This window comes from Xiphophorus hellerii, chromosome 23 (genome assembly GCF_003331165.1).
Source record: "Xiphophorus hellerii strain 12219 chromosome 23, Xiphophorus_hellerii-4.1, whole genome shotgun sequence".
NCBI classification, from domain to species: domain Eukaryota; kingdom Metazoa; phylum Chordata; class Actinopteri; order Cyprinodontiformes; family Poeciliidae; genus Xiphophorus; species Xiphophorus hellerii.
Window position 1 is genome coordinate 16,515,111 of NC_045694.1, and position 23,438 is coordinate 16,538,548.

A 23,438-nucleotide genomic window follows, 5' to 3' on the forward strand; every position below is an offset into this window, starting at 1 on the left:
TGTGAATACTTTTTAAACTGTTTTATCGCACTGTGCTGGAGTGATTTTAGTCAGTAACTGTAAATATAGATTTCTTTGATGAAAGGATAATAAGAGGTAGCAGAAGGGAGCCAATAAAGAGTGTAAAAATAGGAAAAGTGCATTATGAATGATTAGGATTAGTTATATCTGCCTGAGTGTTTCCTGGACTGTAATTTTCTGTGCGCCTCCCTGCAAGTACTCATGAGGTTTGTGTTTCCTGAGGCAGACGGTAATGATGTTGCTTTATTAATGCCTGTTTAATTTTTTAGCACACACTGTGCTGCTGTCAGTCATTAGTCATTTTTAATTACGAATGTCGAACGCTGCATCTCCAAATTTTCCCGAGAACAAACATTCAAGCACACAAAGGCAGTAGCTGACTAGATGTCAGTCATCCTGTTGCCACTGTTCTCTAGTACACCTGTATTTTCAAGCCTCGGGTTTTGCACGCTCTTTGTCTCTATTCTTGAACCATAATTCCTTTTTTTTTTTTTTTTTTTGTCATCTCCTCGCTGTCTGCCACCTTCCATCTCACTTGTTCCCTCTGGCACTATTGGCAGCACTGTCACTGTCAGGTGAGTGTGAGATAGCCTTCACACCAATGACTTTGAGGAGATGGGCTTTTGGATGTCTCATCCTCAATATAACTGCTTCCTTAACTCTCAGTCGCCCAGCCATGAAGAACAAGATCACTTGTTGAAACTGATCCCATTAGATTTGATTCAGGGGTTTTTGATATTTATTTGATCACATCGAATGTGCCACATTTGTCATCCTCTACAAGAAACCCACTTGTTTTTGTCACGTTTGTTTTCCTTTTGTAAGTCGTCTTTGTATAATAGTGAGCTGGCTGCAGCACCCCATGATATTCATTGCATATCAGAGCTTGTCTGATATCCCACCATGGAGAGAGAAAACAGACCATTACTGACACACAACTGAGCCTCTCGCTACATCATAGAAGCAGAGACTATTAATATTCTTGTTTTATTCTTAATTTCAGCAGTCAAACGGCATGCATAGTGTTATCTGTGATGAACGGCAAAGTTCATGCAAGTTTAAAATCTTACACAGTTAAAACAAATTCTGTACTTAATCAAAAAGTTCTCTGAACTTCGTGTCTTGTTACACTGGTGTTACCAAGGGTTTTGACTGTAATAACATGGGAATTAAATTTGGGTCATAATCCCAGTGGGCACCTGATATACATGGAGTCAGATTATATTTCAAGAAGGAATCTATTAGTCTTTGAATTTGTAGGATCACAACCTGGTGAAATAATTTTGCAATGTACATAGGTTGCAAGGTTCTGAAATAAAATGTGACATTTAATGCAATCGAGATGTAATTTTTTAAATAGCAAATGTCAGCCAGTAAAGCATTTTACTGTTGGACATCAAGATATATTTAAATTTTAATTGCCATAAATAATTAATGAAATTAAGTGCATGTTTCATTTTAAATATTTTAACTAAACCATTTTTATATGTTATGCAGCTTGTTAGGCTTACTGAAGCTCTATTAAAGTAAATTTCAGATTTTATGTGTGTGAGAGTGGGAGTCTACTGAAAAAGAGGGGGAGGGGGGAATAAAAAATACTGAGTAACAAGGCCAGCTCTGCCTGTAGGCTGTTTGGCCCCAAACTCTCATCAGCCTGCTGGTGCTGAAACGGAAAACCTTCTGCCCCTTGCCAGTTTGTAACCACACAAACACAAGCACGCATAATGAGAACCTGCATGCATTCAGAATGCATACAATCAGAGTTTGCGACAATATCATCTCCCCCATCTCCCGCTGTCATCTTTACTTGTTTTATCAGTACTTCCTGTCTTCTTTCATCCACCACCCCAATCTGTCTGGGTGTCTATCACACACTTCTACTTCCCATATTTTCCCTATGAGACAAGCTCTTTTTCTCTTAGTTCTTCCGTATCTTCTGTGCACAGCTATACATTCACCAGCTTTGGATTACTTTGCAAATGTTTCTTGCCGTTTCTCTGCGCCTCCAACCCTCTGCTTCCCCACATGTAGTTTCCTCCCTCCCTCCTTCTCCCTGTCTTCTCAGCGGTGGGTTTAATGCATTATGAAAATGGATTCGGGCTAAGAAAGCGAAACAGGACAAGTTTGCCTGTTTAATGTGACTTCTTTCACTCCTCATCTGCCTCATTGGCAGTATGAATTTGTGTGTGGCGTGAAGCTTTGCTTTCTATGTGCGCTTTTGGTAGCGCTTTGGGCACACATGAAGCCTCCCGCACCCCTCCTTTTAAACACTGAAGGCAGAATGTGTCTAACGCTACTGCTGTTTTTTTTGTTGTTTTTTTTTTTTTTTAAGTCATGCAGTGGCTTTTTCTTGCGAACATGAACCTCCAACACTAAAGCTTGCACACACTTAGGGCGAGCATTAAACTGCATTAATAATAAAACGGACAGGCAGACGGCGTGGAACACATGTTTCTCCGAGTTGTGTGTTAATGGAAAAGCATGTTAGGCCATGGATGGAGGGGTGTAGAGTTGTACCACAGACTTGGGATAAGTCTTACCCTACAGGCTGATGTGACCTGGATGCAAGCCCCCCTCCCTCCCCACTCCACTCTATTTCTTGCCTCTCTTACTTTTTCCTCTTTCCCATAATAATCTCTCCAACCCCCCCCCCCCCATCCCCACTTTGTTAATTTACGTGGAGTTAAAGCTCCTCATCTCTGGAGAGAGGAAGATCATCCTGTGGAGAGTTGACTCCATATGAGCTGATTAAATGGATAAAGATGAACTGATGGCAGATGCAGAGCGGTAGAAGCACAACTGAGCAAGGAAAAATTAGTTGCTGTGTGATGAGTTAGATTAAGATGGAGACGGTGGGTGTGGTGAGCCCACTAAGCCTTCTCGTACCTTCTAATGTCAACTTTTATGGTTTGAATAGAGTTGATAAAAATTGACTAAGTTTAATGAAGTTTTTCTTTGTTGCATGAAAGAACAGTAGCAGTGAATTAAAACAGCCTTAGTCTTGTCATTTATTTTTCTTCCCCCTTCCAGCCTCTCTGCCACCTCCTCCTTTCCTCTTGCACTTTCTCTCTGATGTTGCTGAGAAAGTGTGTGTCTGTGTGGTTGGCGGAGGATATTCTGAGCTTGGGCCATGTATGTGTGTGCATCAGAGTTTAATTACGGTGTGCATAGAAACGAGTGTAATTAGCCAGCGCTCGCTTCCCTGCCGCCCAGCTAACAACCAGCATCCCCTCTGTGCCTGCTCTTTCTCTCCCTGCCTTTCTTCTTTGTCTCTCTCCCTCCCTCCTTCCTCTTGTCTCCTGCCTGTTGCCACAACGACAAGCCCCACTCCGCCATTGTTCCCCGCTGTTCTCCAAGAACAAAGGAGAGGCTATTAGCTCCCTGAGAGAGGAGTGGTGGAAATGGAGGATAGGGATGGAGGGAAAGAGAAAGAGGATTGCTGTGAGGGTGGGATGATGAGCGTGGGGAAGAGAGAGAGAGAGAGCTGACGAACAAGTGAGGGAAGGAGAGAAACAGGCACGAAGGAAGTGCGCAAGGACACAAAGGAGATGGATAAGGGAGCAGAGTTTGGGAAATTTACAAAAAGAGGTGAAAGAATGGAGAGGGGAAAAAAAGAGCACAAGCATTAGAGGATAAATCGTTTAGAAGAGTAGAGAGGTTTATGGGGCAGTTGAGATTGCCCTTTTTTCAGAAGAAAGAATTGAGTTATGAAGTCATTATGTTTAATTTCGAGAAACATACTTTTCTCTGCAGTTTCTTCCCCTTTTTGCCCTTTTTCTGTCCATTACGGCACAAATTTGAGAACCGGTGTGTTTGTGTGTGCTTGTGGAAGTGTTGATGCGTACGCTTCTTTGTGCGCTCATGACTACGTGTCCTTGCTCGTCACTCGTCTCCGTGTGTGTGTGTGTGGTCCGTTTGAGGGTCATTAGCAGAGAGTGTAGGCGGGTAATGCCCCGTCTACAATGCTGGCCATCTGAATGTTAACAGATTGTAATTTGAGACTAGAAAGTGAATTTGGTTTCCTCGGGAAAATGGAGCAAATTACACTTTTATGGCTCTCTGCCACTGTCCTTTGCTCCTGCCATTACTCACAATGTGTAGTGTAGGGGAGATCAGGTGACTGGGAAGATGTCCTTACTGGTGAACACAGTTTAAGAGTGGTGACAAAACTGGAGTTTATGGTGTACATGTGGAAGTTTTTCAGTTAAGAGCACCTTTCTGTATGAGTTGAAAAGGACATAAAGGATGTATAGGTGATCTGATTTGTGCTTGTATAGCACCAAACTACAAAAAATAAATAAATAAAAATCTCATGCCACTTTACAAAGAGGGCCAAATCAGATATGATTGCATAGAATCCTGTTCAGTTCAAATTAATTTCAGATTAGTCCATTTAAGTCCAATATAACACAATGACGTATTCACATTAAAATCAAGTTACATGTATTTCAATTAAATTCCTATTACATGCAATACAATCAGTTGATCGTATAATGCCATCTGGTAAAAATATATCCAGGAATTGCTTCTAATATTTGACTAAAATTAGGACATTTTGGGCATTTCCTATTCCTGATTGTCCCAATCGTCAAGATTTTTCTTTTTACTTTTGAAATCTGTCCATGGTCTTTTTCAATTTTGGTTATACAGTATGTTTGTGGATTTCTCAGTTTTTCAGATAACTTAACTGAGATTCATGAAACAACAATGTAGTTTCTTTATTCTTAGAGTATAGAATTTTACTGAAAGCAAAAATCAAAGATTTGATTTATTTTCCAGAAACATAAAAAAGTTTGAATACATGTAAGCCACACCACCAAAAACATTTTCTAAATGCATAGTTTTCATAATACCAAAATAGGGCAGTATTAATTCTCAAATTTTGTAAACATCCCTATTAAAACATAAATTTAATTTCTGTGGAAAATTTTTTTTTTTTGGAAGACAAAGGGTTCTTTCTAATGAAGATCAGAAACACTAAAGTAATGTTTGTCTTAATTTGTCCAAAACTTATAAATATATTCAGGGTGGATTCTAGGTCAGCCGCCTATTTAAATACAATAAAAGTATTTAATTTATTGCAACCCAGTAAACTAAATATGCTTGTAGTGCTGGAAGTGTAGGCTCTAGATTCAATTGGGGAAGTATCCGTTTCTAAACTGTGTAAACAAGGACCTGCAAGTGTGTCACACAGTAGATGTGTCCAGTTTCAGTCTTTCTAGGAATTTTGCATCATACTTTCTTTGTCATGTAACAGAAGATTTTTTTTTAACTGGCAACAGCAGCTCACGGAGGTATATACACTGCCTGGCCAAAAAAAAAGTCGCCACCTGGATTTAACTAAGCAAATAGGTACAAGCCTCCTATTGGATAAGTACTGCATAGGCGATTATCTTTCAGCTGGCAACAAGTTATTTAACCCCAGCTGATGCAATGAGTAACTCCTCATTTCTTAAACAACCATGGCAAAAGACACATCCTGTGGTCGTGGAAAAGACGTTAGTCTATTTAAGAAGAGTCAAATCATTGGCATGCATCAAGCAGAGAAAACATCTAAGGAGATTGCAGAAACTACTAGAATTGGGTTAAGAACTGTCCAACGCATCATTAAAAACTGGAAGGATGATGGGGAACCATCGTCTTCCAGGAAGAAATGTGGTCGGAAAAAAATCCTGAATGATCGTGATCGGCGATTACTTAAACGTTTGGTCAAATCAAATCGAAGAAAAACAACAGCAGAACTCAGGAGTATGTTTAATTGTGAACGCAAAAGCATTTCCACACGCACAATGCGAAGGGAACTCAAGGGGTTGGGATTGAACAGCTGTGTAGCCGTAAGAAAACCTCTAATCAGTAAGGCTAACCAGAAAAAAAGGCTTCAGTTTGCTAGGGAGCATAAAGATTGGACTCTGGAGGAATGGAAGAGGGTCATGTGGTCTGATGAGTCCAGATTTACCCTGTTCCAGAATGATGGGCGCATCAGGGTAAGAAGAGAGGCAGGTGAAGTGATGCACCCATCATGCCTAGTGCCTACTGTACAAGCCTGTGGGGGCAGTGCTATGATCTGGGGTTGCTGCAGTTGGTCAGGTCTAGGTTCAGCAACATTGTGTGCCCAAAGAATGAGGTCAGCTGACTACCTGAATATACTGAATGACCAGGTTATTCCATCAATGGATTTTGTCTTCCCAAATGGAACGGGCATATTCCAAGATGACAATGCCAGGATTCATCGGGCTCACATTGTGAAAGAGTGGTTCAGAGAGCATGAGACATCTTTTTCACACATGGATTGGCCACCACAGAGTCCAGACCTTAACCCCATTGAGAATCTTTGGGATGTGCTGGAGAAGGCTTTGCGCAGTGGTCAGACTCTCCCATCATCAATACAAGATCTTGGTGAAAGATTAATGCAACACTGGATGGAAATAAATCTTGTGACGCTGCAGAAGCTTATTGAAACAATGCCACAGCGAATGCGGGCTGTAATCAAAGCTAAAGGCGGTCCAACAAAATATTAGAGAGTGTGACCATTTTTTGGTGGCGACTTTGTTTTTGGCCAGGCAGTGTATATATACATACTTTTTTTCAGTTCAGCTCTTCAATTCATTGAGCACTTTGGACTTACTGTGCATATTTTCTGTCAAATATCTAATTAACTATATAATTTGGCAAGGGTATTAGATTCTTATAATACACCCTCACCAAATTTTTTCTTGTAATTAAGCAGAAAGTGTAGGGGCCTTTTGTCAGCCAGCTCACTCGCAGCGCTATGTTACTCTCTGCTCCTTCGTGTTAGAGAAAACAGATCAGTCTGGCACTTTCTCAGTAAACAGCCTTTAAACTGTACAAATGAATTTAACTTTTGAAAATCTTGAAACCAGTAACTAGCCAATGGCTAGTTACTCAAACAACTTGATTAATTTGTTTAGGCAGATGAAGCGCAACTCCAAGAGCTGGCACAGCAGATTAGAACAGACTATTCTGGATTATAATATTTATAACAATAAATATGTTTATAATGAGTGGTACTGCCTCAGCGGATGTGATGCACTATAGCATCTCACTTTAGTAAATATATGGAGTTTTTACTTTTAAATGTCCTTAGGTTTTTCCCATTGACCTAAGGTTATCTGGGAAGAACTGTTTAACTCATTAAAGTTTGATTTCTTTTTAATATTCACCTCACTTATGTTCTTCTTGACATCCTGCATATATTATTTTATTCACTGCTGACTTTGGCCTGGCTTTTTGACACCATGGAGGGCTTGAAATGGGTTTCAAAGTTGAGATGCTTCTGATTCAGTATTTCTGTTATAATCTGTAGCGATATTTCCAGTAGGGAATGTAAAGGTACGCTCTGACCCTGCTCACTCTCTGCTGCTCTGTATGCAGCGGTGGGTCTCGTAAATTTTCTCAGTGCAGTACACTCTGAATCAAACAATTATTATCAGAGGGTTATTTAAATATCGACTTACTTGTGCTTGAGAAAGGAAAATTGTAGAGTGAAAAATCCACCTGGAACATTTCGGCAGTTCTGCAATTGCTGTCCATCAGCTATAATACAGCGGCAGAGTTACCCTTGAAAGCAGGGCAGACACTGTGCCCATTTATTAGACCAGGATGATTGTAGCGTTGAGTTAACTCACATGTTGAATTTGAATGAGTTTTGCAACTTCTCTGCTTGCAATGGAGTAGTCACCATGTGGATTTTTATTTGAACAGAAATGCCAAGCTTAATCTCTTTTGTCCATTTCCATGTACGTATTAATTTGAAGTAATGACTAACTCCAATGCCTTTAATACAAGAGGGGAAAAAAATCCCTGTCTTAAATGTTACATTGGACTTTTTTAGTTTTACTCAGCAAGGTTAGACTGCCATTTTTGTAAGCTGTACAGCCTTCTTTCCCATCGCTTGATTTTGAAATAGATGCTCTCTAGTAGTAGATGTGAAAATGTTATTCTCTATTAAAAACATTATTCTGTTTTTTGTACTGCATTTTATTTAGTTTTTCCCTTTTGTTTTGAGATGATGTGAATAATTTGATAATTTCAACATTATTAGTTATTATATGATTATAAAAGAAATCCTTCTAGAAAGGGTTGGCTCTTTCATTCACTATAGTTATGTGTGTGGGTTTGCTATTTTTGGTGCCTCTTTTGGATAACAAAGGATGAACTCAAAGGCTTAAGTTAAAAGGCGTACAAGAAATCAGAAAAGCATTAAGATTCTTATCTCATTTAAAAAAAAGTAACATCAAAGAAAGGAATTAGTTTTTGATTAGAAATGAATCCCCTTTTTTCTGGAACCGAGTGAAACAGCAGCCAAGGTTGACTCAAGGGCAACATTTCACAGCCAGCCAGTTGATGTTAGTGCAGCTACACACAAGTATACTCACACACGTATAACACGCTCATATGAGGATTCACCTGCCTGACCTGGCAGATCCTTTTCCCTGCAGTGGGAGATGGGGAATATTTTTTTTCCTTTCCTGGTGATGTGTTGCTTCTTAGCATCTCAAAGATTGTATTACCTCTTAGTGGGGGGAGCACCAGTGGGGAAGTGTCTCCATCAGTACAACTCAAGCTTTTGCATAGATTTTCTTTCATTTTGTACTTTATTCTATTCCTTACCTTTCTCTCCATTATTTTTTTAGCCCCTCTGTCGTCCTCTGTTCCTCTCTCAATCGCCTCCCCTTCCTGAGCTGACGTTTGCTGTCAGGCAGCCTTATTATTTTTGTTCTTCAGAGTTCTGATTAGAAATCTTCTGTTCCCTCTCTTTCTCTCTTCATCCCTCTCCTTTGCTTTGTCTCTGTCCCTCCGGCCCACCCCCACAATCAGCTCTGTCCAATATTGTTTCCCTATTGCTTTTTCTCTCACTTTTCCCCCCATTCTTTTCATCGCTACATTCAGTTTGGCATAATCGAATTCATTCCATCTCCCTCCATCCTGTCTTCGATTATATCTTTCCCATCTCAGGTTTTTTTAAGGTCAATTTTATTTTTCTGTCTCACATCCACTTTTTTTTGCTCAGTATAAAAGTTATTGCTGTAGTTACAACCAAGGCTTTGTCTCTGTTTTTTAATAATACTACTTTATCCTCACGTAAGCCTGTTTTATGCACCTCCTTACAAGAACATGGCGTACTCAGACAAGGTGAATACCATCGCAATTAGTTTCTAGATGTTAACTTATGGATCTTGAATTAAGATTATCAAATTTAAAGGATGTTAGAACTTCTTATTGCAAGTTAATTCACCAAGACTGTTAGCTGGTTTGCCAAAGTATCCAGGAGTTCACTGTGCAACCGGACAGCAAAGGAGAAAGAAGAGGGTTGTCATGGTGATATGAATCCCTTGAGGGGATATTTCTCCCCCTCATTTACTCTCTCCCCAAGTCTGCATCTTGTCCACAACATGATTTTTTCTTTTAGGTTTTCTTGCTTCTTCTGGTCTTCCTCTGCGTATCACTCTCAGCTCTCCTGTTTGTTTGTTGTCTCCACATCTCAGGCGTTTTTTTTTTTTTTTCTTTTCTCTCTCTTAATGTCTTCTTTTATTCCCATCTTTCTTCTTTTTCCTCTTTCTGTCTTCATTCTTCTGTCCCTGTGGTCCTCACCTCTTGTCCGGGCATCGAGGGAGGAGAGAAGCAGAGGAAGGAAAGGAATGCTAATTTTGTCACCACAGTGACAGAGTAGAGAAGGAGAAACTGAAATAGGAGAGAGAGGAAAATGTCACTTGTCTGAGGAAATGAGATGGCCATTGCACTCTGTTTGTGTGTGTGTGTATGTGTCTGCATGCATCTCCACTGAAAGATCAGGGTGACAGTTTGGGTGACATTGTGTGTTTTCCTCTGCTTTACCTCACTAAGTAAATGAGATGTATAATATAAATGTGTAAATTATTCTACGGTGGCCAAAGGGTTGTATATCTATGCTGTGTGTCTGCACATTTGTTGTTGTTGGTTTTTGTTTTCCATCGGTGTTTAATGTGGTTTTCTGCCCTTGTTGTTTTTCCAAGTCAATTATCAGTCTCTCACTTCTTCCCTCTTCACCTCTCAGTCATGTCGGAAGTGCTAATCACGTTCAGGGGCTGAACTGAGGCAGAGATGGGGAGGTTGATGGGAAGGAGAGGGGGGCAAGAGAGAGTTTGGAGCGAATGCTAGAAAGAGGAAGAGAAAAAGGAAGGAAAAAAAAAACATCGGTATGTGTACCCAATTACCACTCCAGCCAGCCCAAAGTCACCTTCGCAGAGAATGGACGCACGCACGCACTCTCAAAATAGCTGCTTCCATCCCGCCTCCTCTGTGCGCGCATGTATGTGTGTTTATTATAGTGGTGATGAGGCAGACTGAATAATATCATGGCCTTCCTCTCGTCCGTCAGCACAAGGCTTATTATGAGTGTGTCATCTTGTGTGTGTGGGTGTGGAAGAATGTGGGTGATTGTGTGTGTCCTGTGTCTGATTGCGCTAGCTGATTGAGTCCTGGCCCTGCAGTTTTCAGGTCCTCATCCTCTGATTAGGTGTTGCAATGTCTGAAAGAGGAAGAAATCTTGTGTGTTAGTTGAAAAGAGTAAGGAAGGAGAAACCTGAGGGCAGTGGCGTTCACCAGAGCCTGTTGCTCTGGTTCTTAGGTAAGCAGGTTCTCAGTCTTTTGTTTGGGTGAATTCTTGCATGAAAAAAACTTGACTTGTTTGCCTTGTTATGAAAAAGTTTTTAGCAAAGTGTAATGTCTTTTGCATCTCTTGTTATTGTTTGTGGCCATACATACCACCTAAACTTCTTGCAACTACAAGTATTAATGTATTTTATTGGGATTTTAGGTGATGGTGTTTTTGAAGAAAAAGATGTGTATTTAGCCCCCTTATCGCTGTACCTCTAAAGTAAAACAGTAATTTAATGTAAATACAGCTGTTCTATGAATATTTTTAGAAAACAAACATCCTCATGAAGACCAAGGAACACAACAGACAGAGCAGGGGTAAAGTTTCAGCAAGGTTTAAAGTGGGCCGAGGTCATAGAACAGCCACAGGTCACTTTTAAGGACAAGTAGAAAACTGAAAACCAATTTCTGAGGCTTAAGAAGTGCTCTTTACAGGTTGCTAAAGCAAACAAAAAAGTGCTTTGAAGAGACTGAAATGAACTTTTAGGCCTATAAGCGGAGTCCCTTGTGTTTGAAAACTAATAGTGCACATCCCTGGAATTCACATGCTGTCTGGGGAAGTATGGAAGTATATTTCAATGTTTTCTAGGAGAAATATTGAGATTCTAGACTTTAAGCTTTTTTCAATTGTTTGAATGTTGTCCTTCCTTCCACCATTCCTTTGTCCTTCTTGTCCTTTTGTCATTGCTCCCCATGTATACTTGTATATATTTTCCTGCCTTCTTTTTGCATTTTCCTTCTTCATGTCCTCCCTTCCTTCCTCATACACTTATTTGTGCCCTCCTTCTTGTACTTATTTCTTTATGTTCTTTATCAGTTTTCCTTCCTATCTTTCCTACTTCTATCCTTCTTCCCTTCCTCCCATCCTTTCATTCCTTGACTAAATTCTTCATTCTTTTGAGGCTGGAAACAAATATGTGAAAACCCTACATCCCCCAGAGCACTCAATTTCCACTTTCAGATGTGGTGGTGGCAGCATTATGCAGTAGGGAAGCTGTTCTTTTGCAGGGATAGGTAATCTCATGAAGTGGTTCAGGTGAAAGTATATTCATGAACTTAAGTGGCCTAGTCAACGTCTTGACCAAAATCCAACTGAGAATCCTTGTTAAAATTCGAAAAGTTGCTCAGATGTACTCATCTGATTGAAGTTAAGCGAAGAAGAATGAGTGAACATTATATTCTCTGAATAAATTGACTTGAAGGTGTAAATATACACATAAAACTTGTTTAATTTGTCAAAAGTTTTGTAAAGGAATAATCCTTCAAACCATCATTTATGCCCAACCTTGTGCTGGCCCTTTACATAAATCCTGATAAAATATATTGAAGTTTTTGAAAGTAATATGACTAGATGTAAGCACTGTACTGTTGCAGACAGCCGTGGGACCTCATAAGCAAACAGAGCGACCATATGTGTGTTCCCTTGTTAGCAGTGTCCTCCTTTTCTCTTGGCATTTAATTAAGAGACAATAGACCTCCTAACAGCTGCCTGCTATCCTACTGTCTAGTGAGAAAAACAAAGAACAGACCAGAACAAGGGAGGGATCAAGTTGGAAAAGCTATATGCGTAGAAAATAAGGAAGGCAAGTGCCAGAAATGTTCCACCAAAAAGAATAATAGAATAAAGAGGAAGAAAAACCAAAGAGGGATTACATGAGTTGGAATAAGTGGCTCGAGCTGATGAGGAAGAAAGCAATACAAAGCATGAAATAGTGCAGACTGATGAGGATGTAAGGTCCATACACATTTTCTATTTCCTCTGGTGAATTGAAGCCATTCATTTCCATAGCCGCCTGAACATTATGCAAGCGTGCATGTGGTTTTCAAGCGGTAATCTGCTCCGTCTTATTCTTTATTTTCCATCTGTGTAGGATCTTTCACTCCATCGCTTCCAATCTTTCGCTATCACATCTGACTGATTCCTGTGGAATGAGTGCATGTGGGGTTGTATGCGCCCCTGTCTTTGGTTAGAGAACACATCCCTGTGTATCCTGGCTGAGCATCTTTGCTGTTCTCTCACCCTCTCCTGTCAGCGTGTGGTGAGTGTTGAGATAGTGGGTTAAATTTTAATGGTGCTGCCATCTCTGAGTAGCTTCTAAAGGGGGCCAATGCAGACTGACACACTCACTGAGCCATAAGCAGAGACAAGACGGAGATAGGGACGATAGCTGGGTAGACATACACACATTCATGTGGGGCCCTGTATAAACAGGTAAATAATAAAATCCCGATTCTGTCTTTGTTTCACTATATTTTGGGCTGGGTCAGGTTGGTTTCCTACAAACCAGAGTCTAGTACTTTAGAATTTCAGCTCTGCCATGAACTTTTTAGGTAATGTTTTAAATCATCACAGTCAGTTGTAGAGAATGTGCAGTCATGCTTTGAATAAATGAAATAAATCACATGTCCTCCAGTAGGTTTAACCTTAAAGAAGATAATCCTGACATAATTTTCTGAGACCTTAGAGCTGCTGTGAGCCCTAAAACATTACCCTAAAACATTACGTTACACTTCCCTTCAATATTTTGTCATTTATAGAAAACTTTAAAAATCTCTGCATACTCGCACACTGCCTCTAGGAATGCATTAGGTGAGCACAGCAGCCAGTCTGAACTCAGTCAAGCAAACACTTGTGCTTATAAGCACATTCTCTGAGCCATATTGTGTGTTGTTCCTTGATTGTTTTCATTCGGCCAACATCACATAGCTGTCTGATTGGCAACATGTCCCCTGATGGCTCACTAAGCACATGGAGGGATTAGGTGTGTGTTTTTGTGAATCCTTTGTGATTGTTTGTGTTTTTGTCTGTCTTTTTTTTCATCTTGCCCCAACAGCAGCCAATTCCTGGGAGAGGGCAGCAGACAGATGTTCGAGGACAGAATTCACATATCTATCTCCCAGTTTAAATATCATTTTCTCCTGTGTAGTTTATTTTTGTGAGCTGCTGCTTCTTTTCCAAAGAGGTTAAATCTAATTTCACAAACTTGGAGTGGTACAGCATCCCAGTAGATTATGAAGTAAACTTTTTCTGAAGTTCTTGAGTAGAGGTACAGGTTGCCAGCTCTCATTGCTTCCAGCTTCTTAGTTTCACTGATCTTTTGGTATTGCTGAATTTCAAAACTACCTGGAGCTTTAAAACTATATGGCAAAAAGGGGAGATTCTTACTGAGGCAGGGCAATGAAGTTAAAACTGAATGATTTTGTGGAATTTATTTCAATGACAGTAAAAGTGATAATTTTGGTGTTGACAGTGACTTTGGAAAAGTAGCTTGTTTGATGGGTATTTAATGAGTCATTTTATTACCTCTGGAAAATGTAAATTTCAACTTATTTTCATTCAATCAGGAAGTTTATTTTTGATAATCATGATTGGCATTTTCCAAACATAATAAATCATGCTGTGTATATGGAAAAGTCACAGTTTCAACACAAAATTCTTCAGGTGTATTTAGAGAAAAGTACAAAAAAAGTACATAACTAATCAATTGCAACCCTTTTGCTTTATTAATCCTTGATATTTTCATGAAAAATAAATTCTAGAAAAATCACCTTTAACACATTATTGCTGAAACTGGCACATACATTTAAAAATGAAAACCAAGCCCAGAAACTATCTGGACTTCAGTTGCATTTTTTGGCTGCAAATAGATTAGTCCAGGGGTTAAATATATATGTATGGTATGTGACAAAAAGCATAGTGGTTGTAGTAACTCTGAAGTACTACGTGAACTGTGAAGTAAGTACGTCTGAAACCTCCAAGACTCTTAATAACATTGGCCTTTAAGCCAAGCTGAGTAGCAGAGCCTTGGGGCCTTGTCAAGGAGGTGACCAATATCTTGACAGTCTCTCTAAAAGCACCTATGAAGTCCTCTGCCAGAAGGTCTGCCATCTTGGCAGCACTTCAACATTAGGCTTTTAGTGGCATGATAGAAACCACTTGTGTGGGGGAGAAAAGGCTTAAATGATGCTTGAAGTTTGCCGAGTGATATTTAAAAGGATTCTGAGAGCATGAAGGAAAAGCTGTTCTGGTCTGAAGAGACAAATCTTTAACTGTTTCAAGGACAGTATCTGGCAAACCCTAGGCGCTGCTCATCGGCTTGCTAATATCTCTGCTCTAAAGAGTCATTTTGGTCCCGTCATGCTATGAGGGGCTTGTCAAAGAATGGAGTAAGCATTCAGATGCACATGTTCTCCAAGGAAAACCTGCATGAGAGTGTGCAAAATGAAACTGGATGACCTTTTGCAATCACCAGATGGCCAAGACAGAACTGGAGTGGGTTCAGGACTTGACTGTCCTTGAGTGGGCTGCCAAAAGCCCAAACATGAATCCCCTGGAGAACATCTGTGGAGAGACGTGAAGATTGCGCTTCCCAACCACTCAGAAGGTGCTCAAAGAAGTCTGCCAAAGAGAATTTTATGAAGTGGCCAAATCCAAATTTAAACGACTTGTAGGGACTAAAATTAATTGTAAGTTGGCTGAAGTGCATTTTAAAATTGCTATTTATTTAAATCTGAACAATGTTTGATTATTAATCGTAAATTAAACCACCATAGCATTATTGAAAGGCGAATCTTGGTCATAATTAAAAAGAAATTAATTTAAATATCAGTGTAAAATGCATTTGAAAGGTCTAAAACTGATGTCAGCTATGTGTGTAGAGAGTCATTTCTCTCTGTTAATCAAAGCAATTGTTGCAGTCCTCCTTAAACTAGGCTCTAATTTCTTTTTCTTTATTGGTATTAAATTGACTGAATAACCTAATCTTTATTCTTTTCCTTTTTGTTCGTATCTCCTTCAGCTCTGCCTCTTCTGCAATTTCTCGACATGGATACTTATCATTAATTCACATCTTTTTTGTCTTTTTCCTTTTTTCCACTTCTCTCATTTCCTTTGCCTCATTATATTAATATGTTCCCAGAGAACAAAAAAAAAAAAAGCTTAACGGCAACCACCAGAAACGGCTCAATCTTTTTGCCTCCAGACAGACACTCAACTCTCTGTATGTGCAAGTCCTGCGGGTGATGACTGACATTAAAAATGGCAAATTTCCCCACTTCCTCCCTCCCATCCCCTTTTCCTCTGTGTGTCTTGCTCAAGGGATAATCAGACCTGGCAAAACTGGCCTTGTCCTCCTCCTTGTCACAATTGTGTGTCGGTGGACAAATTTGTGCTTGTTCGCACAGTCTTTTTCACCATGCGGTCAAGTCACAATTGCTAATCAGGCCTCTGAGCTTTGCCTGGAGGGACCATGAGGAAAGGAAGAGGGAGGAAGGGTGGGCAAATGATTGAGTGCTTTCCTTTGTCCTCATCACTGAAGCAGAGATAAATACGAGAAAGGATGGATGGTTGCAGACGAGAGGATGGAAACTGAGGGATTAACAGGATGAGAGTGTGCACCAGCACTCTGACACGCTTTTAACTGTCCTCCATGGCATGACACCGTGTAGACCTCCATTTTTCTCTGTCCTCCTTTCATCTATATTTCTTTCCATAAGTCAGCGCTGCTTGTATTCATAGAGCTCTATCATGTATTCATCCCTCTCCCTCTTTTTTTTCTTGCTTCTTCTAGTTCCCACTCACTTTGCTATCTTTCCATAAGGTAATAACGGATATTTGAGAGCTGACAGGAGTGCTGTACCTAATCCCCTTTGCCCAGGGGCAAATGTGCCTCATGGGGTGCACTACTGTTGGTGTTCATCTAACTTTTTAATTGAGATGGAAATCCAATTTTTAAGTTTTCATTTCTACTTCTCTTCTCTTGTAAATTAGACTGCATGGTTGTGCATGTATCATACCAGCTGTTGGTAAGGATAGTATATGTTGCCAGTGGGGATATGCTACAAGGTAACTGGCCTAGGCATTGACCAGCATTTAGCTGTGCTTCCTAAGACTGACCTCAATGAATTTGGAGGCTCTAAGAGCTTCCTACACAAACAATGATGTTCTGTCCTTTATTTACAACCATTATTCTTAAGTCATTCTGATTTCCTTACATAACGCTCTGTAAGAAGTCTCATTGGTCAGTGAAATGCACACAACGTGTACAGTGCCTGTAAATGTCACTCCATAGCAAGAAACAAGGATCAGACCTGATTGATACCCAGGTTACCAGAGAGCCTGGTTTATAGCGTAATTCACTCTGTTCTCCATAGAGGGAGCACTGTGCTGTGAAGGCCAGAGAAGCATCAAGGGCATTCACACTTTGAATAACAAACACCATAGCACCACAGAAGGACACAGTCTGAGTCAGTCACTCACTCACTCACACACACACAGCTGGTTTGGGCTTCTGAACAATGAGTTTTTGTCTTTTTGTTGTTTCTGTGGACTGCATAAAAAGGCTCTGATGTTGCAGGTGGCTTCAAGGTCACTTCCTCATCATATTTGTCCTTTAAACTTCTTTCCCCTTTTATTTGCTTTCTCGTGGTCTCGGGTTTCACACCTTTATTTGCACTCGCTCCTTGTGATTTGATTTTCTTCTACACTCTGTAGCTCTCCCACACTCCCTCCCTTTCTCCTCCTTGTAATTAGCTAGTGTAATTGCTGTAGTAAATCTTTTCTGATGTCCCAAGGAGACTGGCTGATATAGGACTGATTTAATAAGCACACCATAGCGGCTCACCTCTCGCTCTGTGTTGTGTGTGTGTGTAAGTGCACACATACACCGGGGGGGTAGCTCTGTATCTTCTGTTATTTGCTTTGGGGATTTATTGGCTGTTTGTGTGGTTTCAGCAAGTGCAAATTCAAGTTCAAGGTAGTGCTGTGTCGATGTGTCAACCACAGTGTGCCTTATCAGTTATGCGGGTGGCATACTCGGGTGTGCAAGTTTGTGTGTCTCATCAGTGATGCTGCTACGTGCCATGTGTGCGTCATCACCGAAGACCTTCATGGCCAAAAGAGCACAGAGAGGTCATATTGGTCCTGGGAGAACAACACTAACAGCCTCACATCCATACAAACACAAGCCAACTGACCGAATCATGGGCCTTTCGACAGCCTCCAGGATCACCTTTGCACAAGCACTGTTGTTTAAACTTTTTCTTCCTTTTTTTTTTTGTAGTAAATGGTATGGTTAGGGATTTGTCTGCTTTTTGTTGTAGAGCAGCAGTTTAGCAGTATGACCACTAGAGGGCAATGTGACTCCACACATGAAATGTGGGCTCATTGTAAAACCCACACATTCTTCCTCCTTGTTCCATCATTTCTATTAGAAAAATTATTTTAAAAAACTTGAAACATTATTTTTTTTACCAGTTGACATTGATAAAGACAAGGTCAAATGTAATGAAGGCAAAATATTCTTTAGGATCTCTTTTGCAGATTTGTACTGTTTTGTATATATATTTTTGTGTTATTATTTTTCTTTTTCTTTTTTTTGCCAACAAAACTTACTTAAATCATTGTTACAGTTTATTAGTAGTACTATGATTGGCCATGTATAACTATTAATGTATTAAATCAGTTTACTTCTCTATACTTTTAGCATAAACAACAAAATGTATTTAAATCATTGTAAGTTCTATGTAAGAAAAAAAATATATATATATAAATACAAATATATATATATATATATATATATAATTAGCTTCTAACTAGCTAAACACTGTAAAGGATTGGGGGTAAAATTGTTTTGGTAATTTTATTTATTTATTTTTTCTTTGTTTACAGTAAAAGTTTTTGTTTCATCCAGCAGCTCAGGTTGATCAATTAGAAGGAAACTTGTCTTTTTCAGGACACAATTTATTTTTTATTTTTTGATTTATAATAAATAAAACCATAAATAAAATTTGTTTAAATTTCACCTGCAGTTGCACTTTTCATGCACCAGGGGAGCGCAAGGGAGCAAGGTCCTAGTCCCTCCCATATGCCGTCCCCCTGTGTCCTGGCCCTCCCACATCCTGCCCAGTCCCCCTCCCCACTGCCCCACCCTGCCATCTGGTGCTTTTCACACAATGGCGTGCCCGTGGACACATGCACATACGCACACACTGTCGGGAATCTTTTCTCCTCATTTCCTTTCACAGTGGAAAAACAGGATGAAGGGGCTCTTTCAGCCTTGTGGTTACCCTGGAAACTCTTTTATTCTTCTCCTGTCAAACTCTTACATCGCAACACCAACACTTCTATATAATGTGTCAGAATGGAAGTTTAAAGTTTAAAGGGACCAGAGCAACAGCTGTCGCTCTGTCTGCCATAGTTGACACAAAGAGCAGCTTTTCCCCTCATTTTTTTATGTTTCTTGTCTGTTTTCTCAGTTTTTATAGTTCTAAACTTCTAAAGTTCTAAACTAAAACCATGTGAAGTTCTTTATAAGTTTCCATGAAATATCAAAGATTTGGCACAGGATGTATGTGTGTGTTTCTTTCTTTGGATCACATTCAGAAGCCTTTTTTTTTGTTTTTTTTCCAAAGAACTTTTCAGCTCAGGAATATTGATGTTTAAACTCGACTCCCTCTTCTCAGTTTCTGTTTAGACAGCTTCCAGACCTGGAATGCAGAATGGAAAAAGTTAGGTTGGTATTATATAAAGTTAATATGAGGGTTTTCTTCCATCGTGCCACAAGGGGGCCCATGAAAAACTCTTGATGCTACAAATATACAATGAAACACATCATCTGTAAGCTTTTAGCGGGTTAAAAATAAACCACTGGGATCTACAAACAGGGAGTGGTGATGAAAGGATGAATAGGCTACATGAAAAGGCTGAAAAAGCCGTAGTGAAGAGAAAAGGTTTTGCTTTATGAAAGAGGGATGAAACTTCTTTTGAGTGCATGCTTTAGGTTCAGCTTGGAAAGATATGAAAGAGTTTTATGTTTTTAATTTCTTTGTTCATCTCTTTCTACCCCTCCTTTTCTTCCAATATTTCTTTTTCTTTTATGTTTCAACTAAGCCTGGCTACACATCACTCTCTCCACTCCACATTTTTGTCCTTTTAAGGAGTGAGGGAATGAGAATGGAAAGCTAGCTGAAATGGGGTGAAGGACACTCTCTGAGCTCACTAACTGATAAACAGACTCCTCTTTGTGCAGACGGACACACAAACACTGACACACAGTTTGTTACGTATTGACAAAATCCCCATCATGACTTGGCTCCTCGTGATTCTGCTGAAGCCCCCTCTTTTTCCTTTCCCCCCCTCCAACTTTCTGCATTTTTTTGGTCTCTCCACATAATTAAAAGCAGATGTCAGCAATAGAAGAATTTCTACCATGACACACACACAGCCCCTGCCAGTGTGCGTTCACTCACACACCCACACACGCAGACACACATGGTGCCAAGCAGCTGTCGAGGGGAGAAGAAGGTGGGGGTGTTCCAGGAAAAGAGGATTGTGTGTCCGTCTGTGTTGAAGCAAAGTTGGTTTGTTTTTGCATTAAAACCTGTTTTTTGTTGACTATAAGCAAAACGGACCATAAAAACATTTCTTTCATGTGTTTTCAGCACTCCACAATTGTTTTGTGCTGGAAATGTTCATATGTGTGTGTGTCTGGTCAGACATGTGTTCTGCCTCCATCATCTTTCTTTCCTCCCCCACTATGACTAAGTGTAACAGGATGCAATGCTCTGTAGTTGCCGCCAGAGGTGCCATCGGCTCATAAATGAAAAGCCCTTGTACATGTAGAAACCACGGAGCAGCCATTTTACAGTCTGCACACCAGACCCCATTTTATGAATCAGCTATGATGTCAACACAGCTCAGGCTGCGTCTATTGGCTAAGGCGCAGCCCGAGCTGTAGCTCTGTACATCCACACATATGCTTCAGTTCTAGGTCTGCCTCTCTCTGAGACACACACACTGACCCACTGACATGATGCTTCCACTGGGTCACCAGTCCTGCTCAGAGGGATTTTGTAGTATCCTAAATCTGTGCAATAATAAATAAGTTTATTTATTTATCACTGTCACAATAATAAAGTTTGCTGGATGATAAATTGTCCCAGAAGTTATTGCGATGGAGTATAATATTGCTGATTTGAGAGCATTTTCAAGCAACATAATGGCATAATAATGTAAGAACACATTCTCAAAGATTAATAAACGTTAAATTCAGATGAACATTTAACACTGGAACTGAAAGACATTTTTTAAAACAGAAAAAAAAAACAAATAAAATAAATTGTGAAGTCTTTGTAAACAAAATTGTCCTTAAAAACAGTGCCAATTAACACCAATGCACCAAATTGAAAACTTTTGTCATCCAATTTTGGGAGAAGAAGGGAGAAAACAGTTCAGTCGTGGAATTGGAAATTGTTGAGCCTGTTTCAATACATCGTGCGACTTATTGCTTGTTGTGAAAGGCCTAGCTGTAGTTTTTACTTTTCTTACAGATTTGCTGAAACATGGTTACTGTTGAATGTTGTACATTTTCCTATTACTGTTTGTAGAAATACTTTTTCTCCAATTTTGTGTCTTGCAGAAATGAAAATTGGTTTAGATATAGATTTTAAAAAAATCTCATCTCTCTTCCTGTAATATGTTCAGCTGTGGCTTGCTGTGGTTATGTGTTTGTGCAAAGATGTTATTTCCTTATTGATGTGTGGATTTTCCTATCCTGTGTCTATATTGGTTACCTTCCTGCCTTAGTTTCCTGCAGGGATTGTGAAAAGTATTGGATACACAATAGTGCTTTATGTGGTAACCATGCACACAGGCACAGGCTGTTTTCATAATCCCAAATATACTAAAACAATGAAAATTGTTTGTTGTTGAAAAGTTCTTATTTCTGTGAGATACGTTTCATAAAGTGGAAGCTACTGCTGAGGCAAATGATCTTAAACCCAGTGACACACTCTTCTCCCTGTGTGTATCTAAATGAGGACATGGTGTCCTCATTAGGACTATTGGCAGTTCACAGACTGTTGAACTGACTGCCGTCTCTCATTCAGACAGAGGACTCTTTGGCCGGACTTGTGGATGAATAGAGCTGTTATCCTGTGGCAATTATGTGACTATGTGGTGACTGCTGACACTTCCACTGTTTGAATCAGGCCTCTTCAATAAATTGTGCACCATGATAATAAAGAAATTAATGCATATAGGCTGTGCAACAAGCAGGTTGGGTCTTATGCTGCTAGTAACACAAGTGAAAATAGATTTGTCTGTTTGATTTCTTGTCTTTTTTTTGTACAAGGCAATACTTTGCTTTAGTAGTACTTTACATTATGGTGTAGAAGCACCATACAAGAGAGCTATAGAGTCATCCTGACCAGCAGTGCTCTAGAAGTTCTCATTTAACAAGAACTAGTTCTAAGGTCAGTTTAAAGAGCTTAAAACAGAGCTAGTACATGATCACATTTAACCACCTAAACATTCTGGCCTGAATTCAGTCCCAACATGAGATGATTTTAGCTCATGACACCGATATTCAATTTGTATTTAAATTGTGTCCTCATCTAGCATTTACATTCTGGCCATCACACTTAAAAACATCTAATTATTCCTATCTTGTTCTTTTTGTTCATCTTAATGTAGTGTGTGGTGGCAGAATTCCCCATAAAGCCGCTCTTATCTACTCACTTGGGGATAAACCAAAACTTAGATGTGAGATCAGCCATTTTTTATCATTACAGAAATCAAAATTGGTACAGAAAAGGATGGACGCTTAATAGTTTTTACTTCGAGTCCTTAAACTTTTGAGGCATTGTCAGTTCTGTGATCATAAATTAATAAGCAGTGATTGAGTAGATATTTCCTGACAGGAACAGCAGGACAGCTGTGACATCCAGAACTCTGCTGACCTTAGACCCAATGTGCCTGGAAACAGCAAGCTGTTACGTGGCCAAAGCCCACGTGACTGTTCATCTTTCACTCTTAATTTTCATCCAGTTCATATCCACCCCCACACTGACACATCCTTACAGTCACAACTCTGACCTTGTCAGAACCAGTTAATCTAAAGTGTCTCTTCTCAGTGTTTGTGTGTGCGTGCAGATGCATAAGTTTAATGCAATCTCTGAATGCCCCACAGTAAGCAGATGTCTGGCCACATTTAAAAAGCCCAAGCTCAACAGAGACGTTACCCACATTTTTAAGCCATTTCATGTTAGTTTGGTATTACCCGGGGCAGCTCAAACAAAAATCTAACACCTCAGTGACATCATACAGTTGGACGAGAGTGAAAACGGCAAAGGCCGTACCAACTCTGTCACTTTTAATATGCATCATACAGGCATTGTGATGCATATTAATCTATCGGTTTTTATCCTTCAGCAATACTTATCATACACCTATTTATGCTCCACAGTCGCCTTATGTGAATAAGAAGGTTTGAATGACCTCTTGTTTTCTTTTATTGTCTCCAGTTAAAAAAGACCAGGATGGTGGACAGGAAAAACAGACACAGAAGAAGAAGGTGAAGGAGCTAAAGGTTCTTGATTCGAAATCTTCACAAAATCTCTGTAAGTCACTTCTACAGAAATTTTTTTTTTTTATCTAGAAGTACTTTCTTTTGTTTTTGTTCATGAGGCAATGTTTTTCTTTGTGTCTTCATGTAGCAATTTTTCTGGGATCATTCCGTCTTCCTTACGAGGAGATCAAGAATGCAATCTTGCAAGTCAATGAGAAGATTCTCACAGAGTCCATGGTTCAGGTACCAAGATCATACCATTTTAGATACCATTTTATTTTATATTTGCACCCAATAAAAAAGGTTGCCTTGTCCTTTAAAAATTACATATAATAGGATGCAGTTATGTAGGAGTCTAAACTCTACATGTTTATTCGTTTAATTAATTTTCTATTTTCTCCATGTCTCAGTTTA

General features: G+C 39.6%; 1 protein-coding gene across 1 annotated transcript in view; it reads left to right on the plus strand.

Moving 5' to 3' along the window:
- diaph1 (diaphanous related formin 1) overlaps positions 1-23,438 on the plus strand; it is a 103,260-nt gene that overhangs the window by 62,178 nt on the left and 17,644 nt on the right. Inside the window, 2 exon segments of the mRNA XM_032554889.1 lie at positions 22,981-23,076; positions 23,173-23,267. Of these exon segments, the coding sequence (XP_032410780.1) occupies positions 22,981-23,076; positions 23,173-23,267 (191 nt within the window).